Here is a 16,839-nt window from a genome sequence, read left to right as displayed (position 1 = left end):
CTTTCGGCGGACGAAATTCTTTCCATCACCGTACCCATCAGCGTACGGTGTTCTTCTGAGATGGCCGCTCACCCCAACAGCTCCGTCAGAACGTCCGACCGCATACCAGACGGTGACGGACTCTTTTGTTTGCTCTCTTCGAGAGCCGGACGCTGGGGACTTCGGGGGACTATGGGATTATCTTCTAGCCTCACCGGATCCGGAGAGGCCCTCCGTGACGACACTTTGGGGTCGCCCGCTTCTTGAGCGGAGGAGTCCGGGGGAGGCGTTTCACTCTCCATCATCTCCGGAAGAAGATCCCCCGAAGACGAGCTCAGCTGAGAAGGGCTAAGACCCGAACTGCAAGATATATGCGGCGGTTATTTTCTCAGAAGAAAGATAGTATACCTTTACTATTAAAGTATTTTTTGGATCACTTACGACTCGTTGGAGGGCTGATCCCCCCATGGACTTTGTGCGGCAAGAGCACCCCCCCGAGGCAGGACCCTCTGTTGGAGACTTCTTCTCTCGTTTGGAGGCCTCGGCTTCCGGATCCTCGAAAGCAGTCCTCTTCCTCCCCCGGTTATCCTCCTTTATGGAGGCGCTCATTCCCTTGGTTGGAACTGGCAGCGATGGGGGCCCGCTTCCGCCCATATTATTCCCCCCTGTATCTTCCTTCGAGGGCTCCGGGCAAGGTGCGAGCTCGAGCATATTTTCCAATACCGGATTTTCCAAACCCTTAGGGAGGGGGGCCGAACACCGAATCATCTTCGCCTTTGTTAGCCAGTCCTAGTCAAAGAGCGATCTCTCAGAAATAACTTCATGATGAATAAAGGACGGTGTGTTCGGCTAGAGGATTACTTACTTGCTCGGCGGCGTGGTTACTGCTTAGGCCCACGTCCTCGGTAGTATTCGGACACTCTATTTGAGGTCCGAAGAATGACTTGTACATCTCCTCGTGCGTCAGGCCGAGGAAGCTTTGAATGGCACGCGGTCCTTCTGGGTTAAACTCCCACAAGCGAAGGGGCCGGCGTTTGCAGGGCTGGACTCGACGAACCAGCATAACTTGCACTACCACAACCAAATTAAAATCTCCCTCGAAGAGATCTTGAATGCAGCTTTGCAGTATAGGCACGTCCTTGGCTGGACCCCAGCTCAGTCCTCTGCTAATCCATGACATCAGTTGTGGTGGGGGGCCCGAGCGGAAAGCGGGGGCAGCCGCCCACTTGGCACTTCTGGGAGTCGTGATGTAAAACCACTCCCGTTGCCATAATCCGGACACCTCTGGAAGGGAACCTTTCGGCCACGGAGCTCCTACCAGCTTGCTTATTGACGCGCCTCCGCACGCTGCATGTTGCCCCTCGATCATCTTCGGCTTCACTTCAAAGGTCTTGAGCCACAGGCCGAAGTGAGGGGTAATGCGGAGGAAGGCCTCACACACGACAATAAATGTCGAGATGTGGAGAAAGGAGTCCGGATCTAGATCGTGGAAATCTAGCCCGTAATAGAACATCAAACCCTTGACGAAGGGATCCAGAGTGAGGCCTAGGCCTCGGAGGAAGTGGGAGACGAACACGGCGTTCTCGTTGGGTTCAGGAGTAGGGACGACCTGCCCTCGGGCAGGCAGCCGATGCGAAACCTCGGCGATCAGGTATCTGGCCTCCCTCAACTTCTTGATGTCTTCTTCCGTAACGGAGGAGGGCATCCATCGGCCTTGAAGGCTAGATCCGGACATGGTTGAAGATCCGGAGCACCTGACCTGGGCTTTGGGTGTTAGAACTCGAGGAGGAGGAAGGATTCGATTGAACACGGGAGGGAAAAAAGTAAAAGCCTTGTCCCTTTATAAAGAGGGTGAATATCAAGCGTCCTCTCCATAGTCGTTTGGGACTTGTCTATAATCTAGGAGTCCTAGACACGGTTGGGTTACCCATGACCGTATTAATGAGAATCCCGTAATTGGGGGAACACGATCTCTGCTTTGACAAGACGTGTCAAGAAACCGCCTCGCGTTATGTGTGGAGCTAGTTGAAGAAAAACGGTTCGAATAAGCACCGGGCCATGGCATAATGTCATGTTGCCAAAACGTGTCAGCAGATTAAGATTTGTGTAAATGTTATTCTCTCTATGACAGTATGTGGAACTTATTTTGCAGAGCCGGACACTATCCTTGTGTTCAAAATCTTCTATGAAGTATTCGGAGGAGGAACCCGCCTTGCAATGCCGAAGACAATCTGCGCGCCGGACTCGTCGTCATTGAAGCCTGGTTCAGGGGCTACTGAGGGAGTCCTAGATTAGGGGGTGTCCGGATGGCCGGACTATAACCTTTGGCCGGACTCTTGGACTATGAAGATACAAGATTGAAGACTTCTTCCCGTGTCCGGATGGGACTTTCCTTGGCATGTAAGGCAAGCTTGGCAATACGGATATGTAGATCTCCTCCCATTGTAACCGACTCTGTGTAACCCTAGCCCTCTTCGGTGTCTATATAAACCGGAGGGTTTTAGTCCATAGGACGAACATACTATCATACCATAAGCTAGCTTCTAGGGTTTAGCCTCTCTGATCTCATGGTAGATCTACTCTTGTACTACCCATATCATCAATATTAATCAAGTAGGACGTAGGGTTTTACCTCCATCAAGAGGGCCCGAACCTGGGTAAAACATTGTGTCCCCTGCCTCCTGTTACCATCCGGCCTAGACGCACAGTTCGGGACCCCCTACCCGAGATCCGCCGGTTTTGACACCGACAGTGTCCTCCGGTATTCGGGAGTTGCATAATCTCATAGTCAGAGGAACATGTATAAGTCATGAAGAAAGCAATAGCAATAAAACTAAACGATCATTATGCTAAGCTAACGTATAGGTCTTGTCCATCATATCATTCTCTAATGATGTGATCCCGTTCATCAAATGACAACACATGTCTATGGTTAGGAAACTTAACCATCTTTGATTTAACGAGCTAGTCAAGTAGAGGCATACTAGGGACACTCTGTTTGTCTATGTATTCACACATGTACTAAGTTTCCGGTTAATACAATTCTAGCATGAATAATAAACATTTATCATGATATAAGAAAATATAAATAACAACTTTATTATTGCCTCTAGGGCATATTTCCTTCAGCACCCGCTCACCTTTACGATGGCGTTGTCCACCCAGGACATGTTCGTAGCCAGGTACACTCCCTCCCCCCTGGTCGACGTCGACCATGGCGAATACCACACCCGGTAGGTGTCCCGTCAAATGCCAATGGGCTTATTTTCGAACGCAATGTCACTTTTTTAGAGTACAAAGGATGGCGGGTTACTCGGCCGTGGAGGACGAGTTGTTTTGCGATGTGTGGTTGGTCGTATATGCAGATTTCATAGGCGGGAGCAGAGGGGGCCGTTCTGGCAGCGCGTGCATGATTCATTTCACGCGCGAAAACACGTTACGCCCAACAACATGCACATCATCCATGATCGCAATGTGAAGTCATTATCGTATCGATGGTATGCCATCTAAACCACCGTCGCCGAGTTTTGTGATGCTGTTGATATGCTGGAGGCAAGGTGGTCATTGCGCAGCAACATCCAAGGAGATCAGAAGTTTTGCTTCTTCTTGCTCAACTTGTTGATTGATTCATTCATTCATTCAATATTGATCTACACATTGTGTAGCCCGTACACGCTGAAGTGATGTACCACAGGCTAGAGAGACGGAAATTTACGCACATACATTGTTGAATGAAGCTGAAGGGGCAATATATGTGGGACGAGATGATCCGTTTGCGAAGAACTTGTTGAACATCCAGTTAATCTCGTTGAATTTGAATTATTGTTGTAGTAGACTTATTTGCATGCTATGTATGAACAATTATGTTATTTTTTATCCTAACTTTGATGAAATCCGTCGTGTTTGCATGAATTTCTTCCCATTAGTTGAAACCCGACTTGAAATGTATGCAGGCATCGTTAGATGGCCGCCTCCTGCATCCGTGCCGCGGTCTGGTCCATCCTGTCCGCGGATATGGATGTCGGAGCAAATTTGTGGGCCATCATTGGAGATGCACTAACCTGGTTAAAATAACAATTTCTCATACGATATAGAAATATCATATATTTAGAACTTGATTGACAAATTGTTAAAAGAAATTTTTATTGGATATTGTGAATTGGCTCCCTTTTAATAATAACCAATCAAATAAGTAGCTTCCCAAAATTAAATCATATAAGTAGTTTAAATTACAGGGAAGGAGTTGAGCAACGCATAACACAATTGTACTAAGGTGTATCTACAAACACGTCATCAACAACTCAGTTTAAACACCCTTGCTTCTTTTTCCTGCCATTATTGCTTTCACCATGGTGTTTTCCGCCACGTTTTCTCTCGCCACCGCCAACTTTAGCACCAACATTGTGGCCCATTCTACCATCTCCACTAGTGCCACGGCCAGCTCCAAGACCGCCTCTAGTGGCAAGGCCCTTTCCGGCTCCAGCACCTCCGCCAACTTCAATCCCTCCTCCAGCATCAACACCCTTGCCCAATCCACTACCTACACCAACACCGCTGCCACTGCCAGCTCCGATGCCGCCTCCAGCACCAACGCCCTTGCCCAATCCACTACCTCCACCAATACCGCTACCACTGCCAGCACCGATGCCACCTCCGACACCAGCTCCCATGCCTGCACCCGCACCACCACCACTTCCAAAGCCGCCTCCTGCACCTCCGCCGGCTCCAAAGCCACCTCCTATGCCACCTCCACCTCCAAAACCGCCACCTATACCACTGCCAGCTCCGAGGCCGCCTCCAAAACCACTACCTGCACCACCACCGCCTCCGAAGCCGCCACCCATTCCAACACCAGAACCTGCTCCAGCACCAAATCCACCACCACTGCCACCTCCAAAACCACCGCCTTTTCCTCCACCGCCTCCAAAGCCGCCTCCCATTCCAGCACCAGATCCGGCTCCAGCACCAAATCCACCACCGCTTCCACCGCCACCTCCAAAACCACCGCCCTTCCCTCCACCTACACCGTTGCCACCTCCAAGGCCTCCACCGTTGTCATCGCCTATGCCTCCCCCGGAACCACCACCCATACCGCCGCCGCTACCAAAGCCTCCACCGCTCCCGCCACCTATGCCTCCGCCGGAACCACCACCCATACCGCCACCAAAGCCTCCACCGCTTCCGCCACCTACGCCTCCACCGGAACCACCACCCATACCCCCGCCGCCACCTATGCCTCCACCGGAACCACCACTCATGCCACCTCCGGCTCCAAAACCTCCACCGCTCCCTCCACCAATGCCACCACCAGAGCCACCACCCATGCCGCCTCCGGCGCCGCCTCCAAGACCTACGCCGCTACCAACACCACCTCCTGCGCCACCACCAGCACCGAATCCGCCGCCGCTGCCAAATCCTCCACCACCACCTGCGCCAGCTCCTCCTCCAAGTCCCCCGCCACCACCAATTCCTCCACCATCTCCAGCTCCAGCTCCTCCTCCAAGTCCACCACCAGCGCCCATTCCTCCGCCAGATCCTCCTCCAAACCCACCTCCACCACCGCTACCCATGCCGCCGCCAGCTCCGCCTCCGAATCCACCTCCACCACCAGCGCCAACACCACCACCCGCTCCCGCTCCACCTCCGAGCCCACCGCCCGCTCCCACACCTCCTCCGCTTCCAAACCCTGCACCGGCACCGCTGCCCATGCCGCCGCCGGCGCCACCTCCTCCCCCAAACCCACCACCGCCTCCCATACCTCCGCCTGCACCGACATGACCGCCCGCTCCACCTCCAGCACCAACGCCGCCTCCCATCCCACCACCTACGCCAACGCCAGCACCCTTGCCGTGCTTCTTCTTGTCGCAGCCCTCCGCCTCCGGCCCAACCGTGCCCGTGGTCCACACCACAGGCTTGTCCCACGCCGCAGCACTCGCCGCCCACGCAAGCGCCAGCAGCAGCAGGCACGCCATTGCCCGGCTCCCCATCGGAACGCCGCCTTTCAGCCGCGAGGCTGCCGCTATCAACGTCGTACGGTAAGGGTGGGAGAGTTCTGTGGTGCTACTCGCTCGCTGCGTGCATGCGCTGGGGAAGCCAGAAGCGCCGCGCGGGGTATTTATAAACGGCAGGAGCACGCGCTGCATCGGCTCTGGATTAAAATTGGGCGCTTTCGGTTTGGTGGCGGGTGGATGAGGGCGAGGGAGCGTTGACGTGGCTCAACTTACGTCTTTTTAATGCAGTGCCCTGTGGCGGGAGGCTTTGGTTTGCGCAGCCCAGCGCCGCGTTTCTCACTTTCGAGGCCGTGAGCGAGAAGCTACTCATGCATGTCTAGCTGTTCTGCGTATGCGGTAGCTTGATCGGTTGCCTACTTGCCTTCTTTACTTCTTTTAGCCTGTGATTTGTACAGCTGTGTCTCTCTGTGTTGTGCAACTGTGCGTGCACGATGATGCAATGGATGGTACAGCTGTTCATTAATGGCGAGGAGCTCGCAAAGAAGCGATGCGGGTGGTAGGAAGAGAGGACGGACAGCTCGGCGTGCACGGGGATGCTTGTGTGCGGCAGATGGCGGTAAGCCCTTTTCTCTGCAAGTGGGCTTTGTAGCCGTCCATCCAGGCAAATGGAGTTCGATGATACTTGAGGTGTTGGTGCTTCATCTTGGCAAACCTTGTCAAAACTCTCAACTAATCACTAGGATTGTGCATGTGATTACAAACTACGAGATGATTTTTGACAGTTCAGATGAACTCAGGCCCAGGTGCGGTTGCGATGACAAACGCGAGGTGAATATGTACAAGCCGTCGACTGGGACGGATTAAAACACTGATGATTAGTGGTGAGCAGCGACTTTCTCGTTGCTCATCTTCTTCCTGCAGACTAGCTACATCTAATGATATGCCACACATGATTACTGGTGGCGACTCTTCTCAGCGCTCATCTTCCTACTTTCCTGAAATGGGACTTGAGCTCCTGGGCGACGCAGAACATCGTGTCCATGGTGTCCTCGTCCAGGTGCGCGTCCTTGACGCCGCCGATCGCCAGGATCGTCTGCAGCCAGTCCTCGTGGAGGGTGGAGAACTCCGCTCGCCCTTCGCTCGACCTGAAGTTCCCCGCGATCCTTGACTTCATCATCTCGCCCGCGACCGCCGCCTTCTCCACTATGGACTTTGGGATCCCCGCCATCGTGGCGACCTGCAGGCCGTAGCTCTCCGGGGAGGCGCCTGACGCGAGCCGGTAGAGGAAGGTGAGCTCCATCTCGCCGTTGCCGCCGCTCCTTGGCCTCAGCATGCAGGCCATGTGCTGGAGGCTCACGTGGGGGTGGGAGGCGAACTCCTTGGTGAGAGGGTGGTAGTGTGTGGCGAAGAGCAGGCGGCATCGCACCTGTTCCACCAGGTGCCGGAATACCTGAGGCAAAATACAGTCATCAGAAGCACGAAATTGTTTGTCAGAAAATGGATACGATGTGAAAACAATGAGAAAGCACACGGTAATGGCTGATATGCCATGTTGAACGTACGAAATTGATCGGTTTTCTGACTGTCCTATCAATGGCTGATATGCAAAACTATTCCTTCCGTCCCATAATATAAGATCGTTCTTGAAGCTATGTAGCCTACTGATACGGACAGTGACCTTAAAAGACACGGCGACAGCATCTACCATGAAAAAGGCATACTGAAGGGTATGGCAAGCATGGTGATGTAATGGATTGAAGGAAGACTTACAGCATATGCAATCGCATATCCATCAAATGTGCTAGTTCCTCTGCCAAGTTCATCAAGCAAGACAAGAGAATCCTCAGTTGCATTCTGAAGAACAGATGCAGTCTCACTACATTCGACAAGAAAAGTACCTGCAAGACCGCAAATAATGTTGTAACAATCCAAGTTAGGGTCATTGTCATCTCATACCTCATGATTCATGGTACGGCCAAAAGAAAATTGACAAGTGCTTTAGAAGTTAATATTGAGAACCCATGGATTTACTCAACAGATATACCATGTAAAAATAGCTATATAATTTATGTGCAAATGTATATTTGACTATACAAGTATCATTTTATTGGGAACCAGTGTCAGAATATATTATTTATGCAGAACAATAAAAAATAAACCCATGTCTGACCAGATCCAGTTGTAGGACAACCCATATAAAGACCTTATCCATTTTTAACTCCTGTTTTGCGCCAAAAGCAATAGGATTTGCAACACTGATTACTTACTTTCTCCAGACATAATCCGATCCGTTGCGCCTAGCCGTGTAAAGATGGAGTCTGCAAGGGTCAATTCACATGATATGCAGGGGACATAACAGCCAAGCTGCAGACAAGAAATTCCATTTATACATCCAAATAGGGAGCCCAGGAGTTAACAAGCAAAAGGGTATAACCAGATTTATTTATACATACCTGGGCAAGCACGATAGCCAAGCAGGTAGCGCGCATTATTGTAGATTTTCCTCCCATATTTGGACCAGTCAACAACAATGCAAAGCGATTATGACCCGATAAATCCTGGCCAAGAGACAAATCGTTTGGTACAAGCCCAGTTCCACTTTCTGCAAAAGCATATGGATGCCATAGACCCTTCATCCGAAGTATAGGCGATTTGTCTTTCAACAGAATACATGGTCTGCACATGGTGCCAAATGATGACAATGCCATTGCTGCAAAGGACCTAAGGACATCAACAGTGCTGATGGCATTGATTACCAAAGACCATTCGGTAGCTTTTCCAACAAAATGTTCCACTAAGTTAGCGAAGGTGGTAGCATCACCGTCTTTGATATCATGATCCTGTCAAAAACTCAAAACACACAATCAGTACTGTGGAAGTCCAAAACACAGACAGCAAATACTAGAAAAAGAAATGACCGCTTCTTAGATAGATAGCGTCCGAAGAAATTCCCAGCATATTCATACCTGGTACTGTTCAAAGTCATTGCGTATATCCTCTTCAAACTGATGAACTAATTCATCAAGAGAACTCAGGGTTGGAATATCAACTGATTTTGACAGCGCTGGGATGCCATGGTCATCTCTACGCAAGGCACTTAATAAGTCAATTCCAACCCGGAGGCCCTTGATAAGCATGCCAAACGTTTTAATCTGGAAAATGCAGAAAATTTGCATGTCATTAGCAGTAGTGTAGATACAAGAAAGGCAAACTTCATAATTTGCAAAAATGGGCATCTCATTAATTGAATCTAATCCATACAAAAGAGAACTTTAAGCTACGATAAGCTTAGGACTGGGAATGAAAAAGAAAGAACAACCACTAACCCGCCTCTTTAATATCTTTTCACCAACAAAAGGCAACAGGACAGCAGATGTTAGCCCAACAGTAGATCTGATTCGCCCAAGTAACCTCTCAAGGTCAGGAATTTTCCGGAGATAATAAAGTGTAATAGAGCCTACCCCACAATGTTGGATGAAACCCTCAACAACATCAAGCCTTCTATTTATAGCATCGACATCTTTTAGTGGATGGCATATCCATCTTCTTAAAAGCCGCTTACCAGATGCGGTTATGCAGTGATTGAGGTGCTTGTACAGAGTACCTAAAACAAAGTAAATATAATACAAAGTTTATCTGTGTTTTTATGTTTGGATATGTTAGGAAATTGTCACAGCAGGCTGCAAAAATAAGTAGAGAAGAAAATAGGTAGAAGGCAAACTCCTACCTGATGAGCCACCATCAAAGTTATTGCCGAAAATCTCCAGGTTCACAAGAGTCTGACCATCCATCCTTAAACAAGTTTGGTACACATTGTAAGGTAAGACTTCCCCATTTTTTAGAGCATCGTCTAGCTGTTTCCAGATTGTAGCTTATCAGAACGTAAACAGGCAGTCTTATGAAAACAATCGTTTCCCAAGCAAATAAAAAAAGAAAGGCAAGCACATCATTTACTCTATGATTTGTGCAAACAATTTTTTGACATTATACTAGTTTAAAACTAGAACACCTTTGCACATATAACTTGTGAAGTTGATATGGTCAGCATAGAAAATGAGAAAAAAAATTATATATTAAAGAAATTACATACTCCCTCCATTCCAAAATATAGTGCGCCCGCGCTTCCCGAGGTCCAACTTTGACCATAAATTTAATCAACGAGACCAATTGCGGCGGGAGAAAAAATTATATAATTGAAAACTTTTTTCGAATACGAATTCACTGATATAATTTTTGCTCCCGCCGCAATCGGTCTTGGTAGTTAAATTTACGGTCAAAGTTGGAGCACGTGGATAGAGGAAGCACTACATTGTGGAATGGAGGGAGTACTAATTAGTTGTATCTAGGAAACAGGAAAGTGATGTCTAATGACAGTGTTCTGAAGCAATTTGAAGTGTTGCTGAAAAGGAAAATGTTGCAACAGAGGCACTCGGAGTGAGAGAGTTGGATTAAGATAAGTATACCATAAGTCTAGTCAAATGACCAATAAGTCCACCAAGTGCAAAGATAACTGCATCTCGATTCACTGAATAATCCAATGCAGATAACCAAGAATCTGTTGATGCTTTAAAGTATCCTTTAGAATGTACTAGCATTTGAATTTGTGAGGCATCAGAGAAACCTGTCCCAGGTAGTGGGGTCAGTTGCATTTTCACAGAGCCTGCAGTTAGAAGAAAGATGTTTAACAAAGAAACCAGGTGAAAATAGAAACTAAAAGAGCAAAAGATTACAACATTTTACCTGCTGAGGCATATTTTATCATTGATTTACGACTTTCTCTTGAGAGGCCTGGCAAAAGAAAACAAATATTAGTTCTTAATACATCGAGATTACAAGATAAAAGATGTACTGACCTGAGGATTCATAGATTATCTCCCTCGGGGAAACCTGAAAAAGCATGCTGATGAATGATCATTTCTGATCTGTTGAACCAAAGCAAATAAATTGCTACAGCAAAGCGCCTACCTGCACCAGCAAAGCCCCCAAAGCTGCAGACGAATCATCATCTTGAAGTGAACCAACCCAGATTTTAAGTGCAGCATAATCTAGAAAAGCAAATCCGTAGACCCGAGAACCATTAGAAGCTAGAGTAACCTGAAAATTCCCAAAAAAAAAGGACTGGCTACATTAGGTCAACATCACCTATGAAAAATGTTGATAAAAGTAATTCAAGATGAATTACAGAATTTGTGAACAAATTGCAGGACAAAACTGACTCGTAAAATCTAGGATACATAACACTGCATGTTTCACAGGGACAGTGAAAATATCATTTTACTAAAACAATAGCTGAATTAAGTATCAAGATTGTCTTCTGCAAGTTACATATATTTCTACTGCCACAATATTTTACATGTTTATACACAGTGATCAACTAGACTTAGATTTATCACTATGTTTCTATGTAAATTTATTTGGTCATTGTGTCCAAAGACCACGAGTTTGTAGTTCTTTCCTGTCTTTTGAGGAAATAGTGTTCTTTCTATTATCAGATGGTTAGCTTTTGTGGTAGTATTGTGTCTTCTCATGTGCGTCAGATGAACATACAAAACATTATACCAAATCATATTGCCAAATGCAATGTATTGCTTTGTTAAAAAAGGCAAACCTCTTTCAATGCAAGAAGATGAACAGCATCAGGCCCTATGTTGCTGTCAGCTGCAGTTGACGGTGTGGATACATGAGCTAACTTTCTTTCGATAACCTTGCAGGAGTACAAAAAAAAGTCACACTTATATACAGTCAATCTCTTGTAACTTGAAAGGACGTGCATCCGTCCATGGAGATGCCAGGGTACATATTAATATATGCATTCAAGTGCTGCTGCACAGACCACAGGTTATGTAACTACTACCTTGATCAATTCTACTACATGTTTTAGACCATGAGAGTGTCTAATGTGTGTGCTTCACCATTAGTTTTGCAGTCACATGTCAATGTAAGTTCTTAAAACTGTACTGACCTCTAAGCTTTTTTATGACAATCTAGTAATAACATTTACACGAGATTAATCAAAATACTATTGCGTATATACCTCCGTTTCTAAAATCTAAATATATGACTTTTTAGAGATTTCAATATAGACTACATACGGATGTATATAGACGTATTTTAGTGTGTGGATTCACTCATGTTGCTCCGTATGTAGTCCACATTGGAATCTCTAAAGGGCTTATATTTAGGAACGGAGGGAATAATATATTAGTGGTCAAAGTTTCAAAGTGTTGACTACACACATTCTGAAAGGGCATCCAAAAAAGAATGGAAGTGGAAAACTTACTGAATTTGGTCCTCTAGATTTCGCCTGTGCTGCAGATTCCATTTGTTCTATCCTTCCAACTTTATATCTGGAGGGAAATGCTAGATTGATCAGCAGTCAAACCACCAAAAGAAATAAAAGTAGAGCAAGAAGTAATTTATATCCAGTATTATAATGGATGTGTCACATCACAAATCATATCATATACATTTCAGTATACAAGGCCGCTTCATTTTTTTTTTATGTCTAATTTTGACCATTAAATTTACCAACAAAAAGTGAGTTATATGCCACAAAAAGTATGTCAATGTATACACATTGGAAAGAACTTTCCAATGATATATTTTTTATGACATAACCCGTATTTTGTTGACCAAAATTATAAGTCAAAGTTTGACACGAAAAACCAAAGTGGCCTTGCATACAGAAATGGAGGGAGTACTCAAATATAGCGTTCAGATGGAACTAAATGCATTTTGCAGCTGAACAGATATAGTTTTTTTTTCACAACGACACTGGCACAGAAACCAATAAGGAATCAATCTTGAGTGCATTTCTCATATTATAATCAACAACAATACCGATAGAAACAAACATATGGCCTATCAATACCAACCGGAAGAACTGTGCATGAACTTGCTGATGTTCAAGATAATTTTAAGATCAAAATGCTGAAAATGAGCAAAGCATAAGGAGACTAAGAAGTTTACCCCCGAGCTAAAAGCTTTTCAACAGCATCGTCAATCCCACTCTCTGAAATACCAACCTTCACATAAGATGAACAAGTCAGCCTCATGTACCACAGCGAGAGTGTTTACTAAAAGGCTGTATAAAACTCCCTTTTCTTCAAGAGTGTTTAATACAAAAGCATTAGTTGAAACAGAACATGAAATGCTACTATAGTGGCCAACAAAATATGAAAAAGACAAGCTGCTGCGGATAGACCCTGGAGGAAGTGGTGTATTGCCAAAAGCTTGAAGCAATGTACCCAATCATCTCCAAAATGCCAATAGAACTACATTACCGAGAGTATTGTCTAAATAATACAAAATAATATAGCGTACACATGATATTATAGGACAAATGATCTAGCAAATGATACTTATTACTCAACCAACAAGCAACCATGAGGGAGTATATATTAGCAGGGTCAGCACAGCAGACATTCAGACATCAGAACCAAGCATTCCAGTGGCAAAATAAGAATGGTCACAGTTTGTGACTTAAGTTACCTGTCGGCATTTTCCAACCCCACTAATAGTCATTTTCCAATCAAGTTCCTTTTGGCCGATCTCAGCATCTACTTCATAGAGCTCATAAAACTTCCCCTACACATACAGGAAAAACACTTCTGTAGGTTATATATCTCAAGTAGCAGAAAATAACTGGTCAACTTAGATAATTTTGGAGGTCAGGGGAGTCTGGGAGAGGGATCAAAGCAGCATTCAAAACTGTGAGGTGTAAGCAGACTGAGAGGATAAGAACAAATGAAGGAACCCAAAATAAAAGCAAATAACATTTTGGACTATTAACCAGAACAAACATCATTCATAAATGTCTAACTTCTGATGCATATGTCAATATGCATGGAGTAATTGAGTAGAACTGTCTAAGTATGAGAAGTAAACAAAGAATTGTGCGGTAGTCCCATGAGAAAAATGCATCTAGTTCATAATTATAGGGTTAGGCAATAGCTCAGTATGACACCAAGGTATGAGAGATACTAGTTAGCATTGCAGTAATCTTTAACGTGATAATCTTACAGATAGTATACTGCATATATGCAGTGTATGAGTCAATGATGATGGAATTTACCACTTTGAAGAAGAGGAGAACATCCATATATTTGCACTTAATAGTCCAGTATTGCTTTTGAGATGTTGACATCTTTCTCAGTGCATCAGGTGGAATAAAAAGAGTTCTCTTGTCATAAAGTGGGTCATCTGGCCGCCTTTTATTTGCATCCCTGATATTCAAAGGATTCAGCCATTCAAATTTACTACGTGCACTTTCAGCCATTTCATCATGAGCCATTTCCCCAGCTGGAGAACAATGAGCTGATTTCACCTTCTTATTTGAACCCCACAAAGGAGACTGACTGTTATTGGCAGTCATGCATTGATCCTGTTGAACTCTCTTCCCACGAGGAGCCACTGCTCGTGTCACTGGAGTTTCTGGTTTCAGAAGAACAGAATCAAGTTCCGGAAACAGTGTAGCAGGTGCTCCAATATGCTTACCATTCATAGATACTGAGAACTTATTCAAGTGGTTCTGCAGCGGAGTTCCATTTGAATCAAATTCCGGAAACAAATTAGTTGCTTTAATGTATGAATGGTCTGAAGACCCAGAGAATAGCTTCTTTGAGTGTTTCGCTATAGGAGTATCATTCGAATCAAGTCCAAGCGGTGTCACTGCTCTAAGGTATTCACCACTAGAAGAGCCCGATGACGACTTTTTCGATGGATGCTGCAAAGGAATTGGATATGAACGATACTCTGATAAAGGTGTATCTGCTCCATGAAAAGGCCCAGAAAAGATTCTCTTTAATGGATCCTGGGACGGTGTTTGTACATCAAATGCTTCAAACACTGAATTAGCTTGAACGTACTGGTTGCTGGGGCACTCTGAGGATAACTTCTTCGGACACTCCTGAAGCAGAGTTGGATAACCAAGTTCAGGGAACAGCGTGCTTGCTCTAACAAATTCATCGGTGGAAGACCTTGCAGAGAACTTCAATGGCTCCTGTGGCGGAGTGGTATCCGTGCTATGTTCTGCAAATAACACAGTTCCTCTGCTATATTTGCCATTGTGCCGTACAGGGAATGATGCACTTGGCTGCTCATTTGAGGTATCTTCATTTCTACCAGGTAAGGCTCTCTCAGCATTTCTAATCTGAGCGGCATCTTTGTTTCTGCAACAAACACAGAGAGCATCACCATGATGGCACAGCAAAAAAAAGTGTTCTCCAAAATAAGCAGAAAATCTGCCGATGCAAACAAACAAACAAGAAACTTTAGGGACCAAGAAGGCAATAACATACACCTGTCATACACCCAATAACACAGAAACAAATGCATCCAACCCAAACAATCCATAGTCCATTACAGCAATCCAAGCTTGCACTGAAGTGAAGGACGATTAGCACAGTTAAACACTGGACCCAAAATCCAATAAGCTTAAGGCTAGTTGCAATGTAGATGGAGTGAACCACATGCAAAATATGAATCTGCAATCAATGGTGATGTGTATTAGACCAGATTCTTCCTTTCGATTGTACGGAACAGCTTCCAACCTGAAGTTTACTTTGGTTCGCAAAATTATGGTGGATCATCTATCCATGCTCAAAAACTACAACCATGTGAATCAAAACATAGATAGATCACATAAAACACCATCCAACAGCCAGGAGACACGGTCAGTAAGCAAATTGGAGTTAAGAGAAACGGATTTAGCAGCAAGCATGGCGACTGATGAGGACAACGCAATAGCAAAAACAAACTGACTAACTGAGGATGACAACGCGGCCCGTAAACTATCAGGCACAACACATGCAGTGGCCAAACACCAGTCGCGGTCAGCAGCTAAGCCCGTCAAAAGACAGCGCAACTGCAAACTCGCATCGATCTCATCCCTGCTGCTACCGGCCACACAATAGCGCTACCCGCAACAAATGAAGCCACGCCAGAATTTGGGGTTCAAGCAATTCCAGCAGAATACATGTGGAGACCAATGGAACGATAAATCGGCCGAATCGGCATCCACTATCAAGCGGCAACCACCTAAGCGAATGCGCGCGCGGACCCGTTAGCCAGATACCGCGGCAGCTAGCCCAATCAAACGGCACCCAAACCCGGACAAAACCCTAGGACGGCGGGAGCTGCATTGGTCGCGTACCTCCCCTGCGACGGCGGCCGCACGAGACGCTCCATGATGCCGTCGACCGACGACGCGGCGGGGGGGCGCGGGGGCCTCTCGGGGGTCCTGCCGGCGCCGGGCGCCTCCTGCGCCGGGCCCTGGCGCGGGTGGAGGAAGGGGAGGATGGACTGCTGCTGCTGCCGCCGCGGCTGCATCGCGGTGGCCGGGATTCGATTCGAGGTGGCTCCGTCCGGGCGGGAGGAGCGGGGTTCTCTGGGAGGTGGTAGCGGAGAGGGGAATGGGAGGGAGATGAAATTATTTGGGGGAATTTCCGAGCGGGAAATGCGAGCGCGGTGGAGAGGGGAACTGGGTGGGGGTTTTCCGCTTTCAATCCCCGCCGTCTCGCGTCTCGCGCCCTGCGTGCGGGGAAGAAGAGAGGTTTGGGCCTAGGCCTGAAAGCGTTGTGCCAAATCGGCGGCCCGGGCTTCCAGCGCGCTCCTCACACGATGGGCCCCTGCATTTGTTTCGGTGGGATTCCTCTGACGCCATCAAAACAGGTGAGCTTGTCTCCAAAATAAAAATAAAAATAGACGAGCAAACACCAACTCTATTATATTAGCCCGTTAAAGGGCTGCCCAATAAGCTTAGAGGTGTTCTTATTATTATTATTTAGAAGTTTGATTTGATGATATTTTCCTAAAAAAATGATTTTAGAAAAATAAAAATATATACTGGGAAATATTCATTTGCCATGTATTGATAAAAGTTCATGGTGTGTTAAGAATGTCCACAGTA

General features: G+C 46.3%; 2 protein-coding genes across 4 annotated transcripts; both read right to left on the bottom strand.

The window, feature by feature from the left end:
* Positions 1 to 4,147: 4,147 nt before the first annotated feature.
* On the bottom strand, positions 4,148 to 6,052 carry LOC147978696 (uncharacterized). The gene has a single exon (XM_087546472.1). The coding sequence runs from the start codon at positions 5,964 to 5,966 to the stop codon at positions 4,281 to 4,283; it is 1,686 nt and encodes a 561-aa protein (XP_087402598.1). The 5' UTR covers positions 5,967 to 6,052; the 3' UTR covers positions 4,148 to 4,280.
* Positions 6,053 to 6,639: 587 nt separating this feature from the next.
* Positions 6,640 to 16,465, bottom strand: MSH7 (MUTS homolog 7). Of its 3 annotated transcripts, XM_087546471.1 has the most exons (18): positions 16,084 to 16,465; positions 14,005 to 15,100; positions 13,422 to 13,517; positions 12,900 to 12,955; positions 12,211 to 12,277; positions 11,539 to 11,634; positions 10,896 to 11,024; positions 10,784 to 10,817; positions 10,671 to 10,718; positions 10,394 to 10,590; positions 9,658 to 9,784; positions 9,392 to 9,534; positions 9,257 to 9,271; positions 8,897 to 9,082; positions 8,384 to 8,770; positions 8,198 to 8,294; positions 7,701 to 7,828; positions 6,640 to 7,380 (listed from the first exon to the last, which is right to left on the bottom strand). In XM_087546471.1, exons 1-18 carry the CDS (start codon positions 16,257 to 16,259, stop codon positions 6,910 to 6,912), a joined length of 3,549 nt encoding a protein of 1,182 aa, XP_087402597.1. In that variant the 5' UTR covers positions 16,260 to 16,465; the 3' UTR covers positions 6,640 to 6,909. The 3 variants fall into 3 exon arrangements, with proteins under 3 accessions (XP_087402597.1, XP_048562203.2, XP_048562202.2); XM_048706246.2 differs by lacking the exon at positions 9,257 to 9,271; XM_048706245.2 differs by having other exon boundaries at positions 9,257 to 9,534; positions 16,084 to 16,464.
* Between the last annotated feature and the right edge of the window lie 374 nt (positions 16,466 to 16,839).

Source organism: Triticum urartu, chromosome 3A, assembly GCF_056163025.1.
Source record: "Triticum urartu cultivar PI428250 chromosome 3A, HENAU_Tu73, whole genome shotgun sequence".
In the NCBI taxonomy this organism is placed as follows: domain Eukaryota; kingdom Viridiplantae; phylum Streptophyta; class Magnoliopsida; order Poales; family Poaceae; genus Triticum; species Triticum urartu.
This window is presented reverse-complemented; position numbering and strand designations above follow the sequence as displayed.

Bases quoted from the DNA above. Each gene is read 5' to 3' on its own strand.
- LOC147978696 (XM_087546472.1), bottom strand. From the start codon at position 5,966: ATGGGGAGCCGGGCAATGGCGTGCCTGCTGCTGCTGGCGCTTGCGTGG.
- MSH7 (XM_048706245.2), bottom strand. From the start codon at position 16,259: ATGCAGCCGCGGCGGCAGCAGCAGCAGTCCATCCTCCCCTTCCTCCAC. The intron at 9,535-9,657 runs GTAGGAGTTTGC...ACTTTGTTTTAG, and splicing joins CTTTGATGGTGGCTCATCAG to GTACTCTGTACAAGCACCTC. The intron at 8,771-8,896 runs GTATGAATATGC...AGTTTTTGACAG, and splicing joins ATGACTTTGAACAGTACCAG to GATCATGATATCAAAGACGG.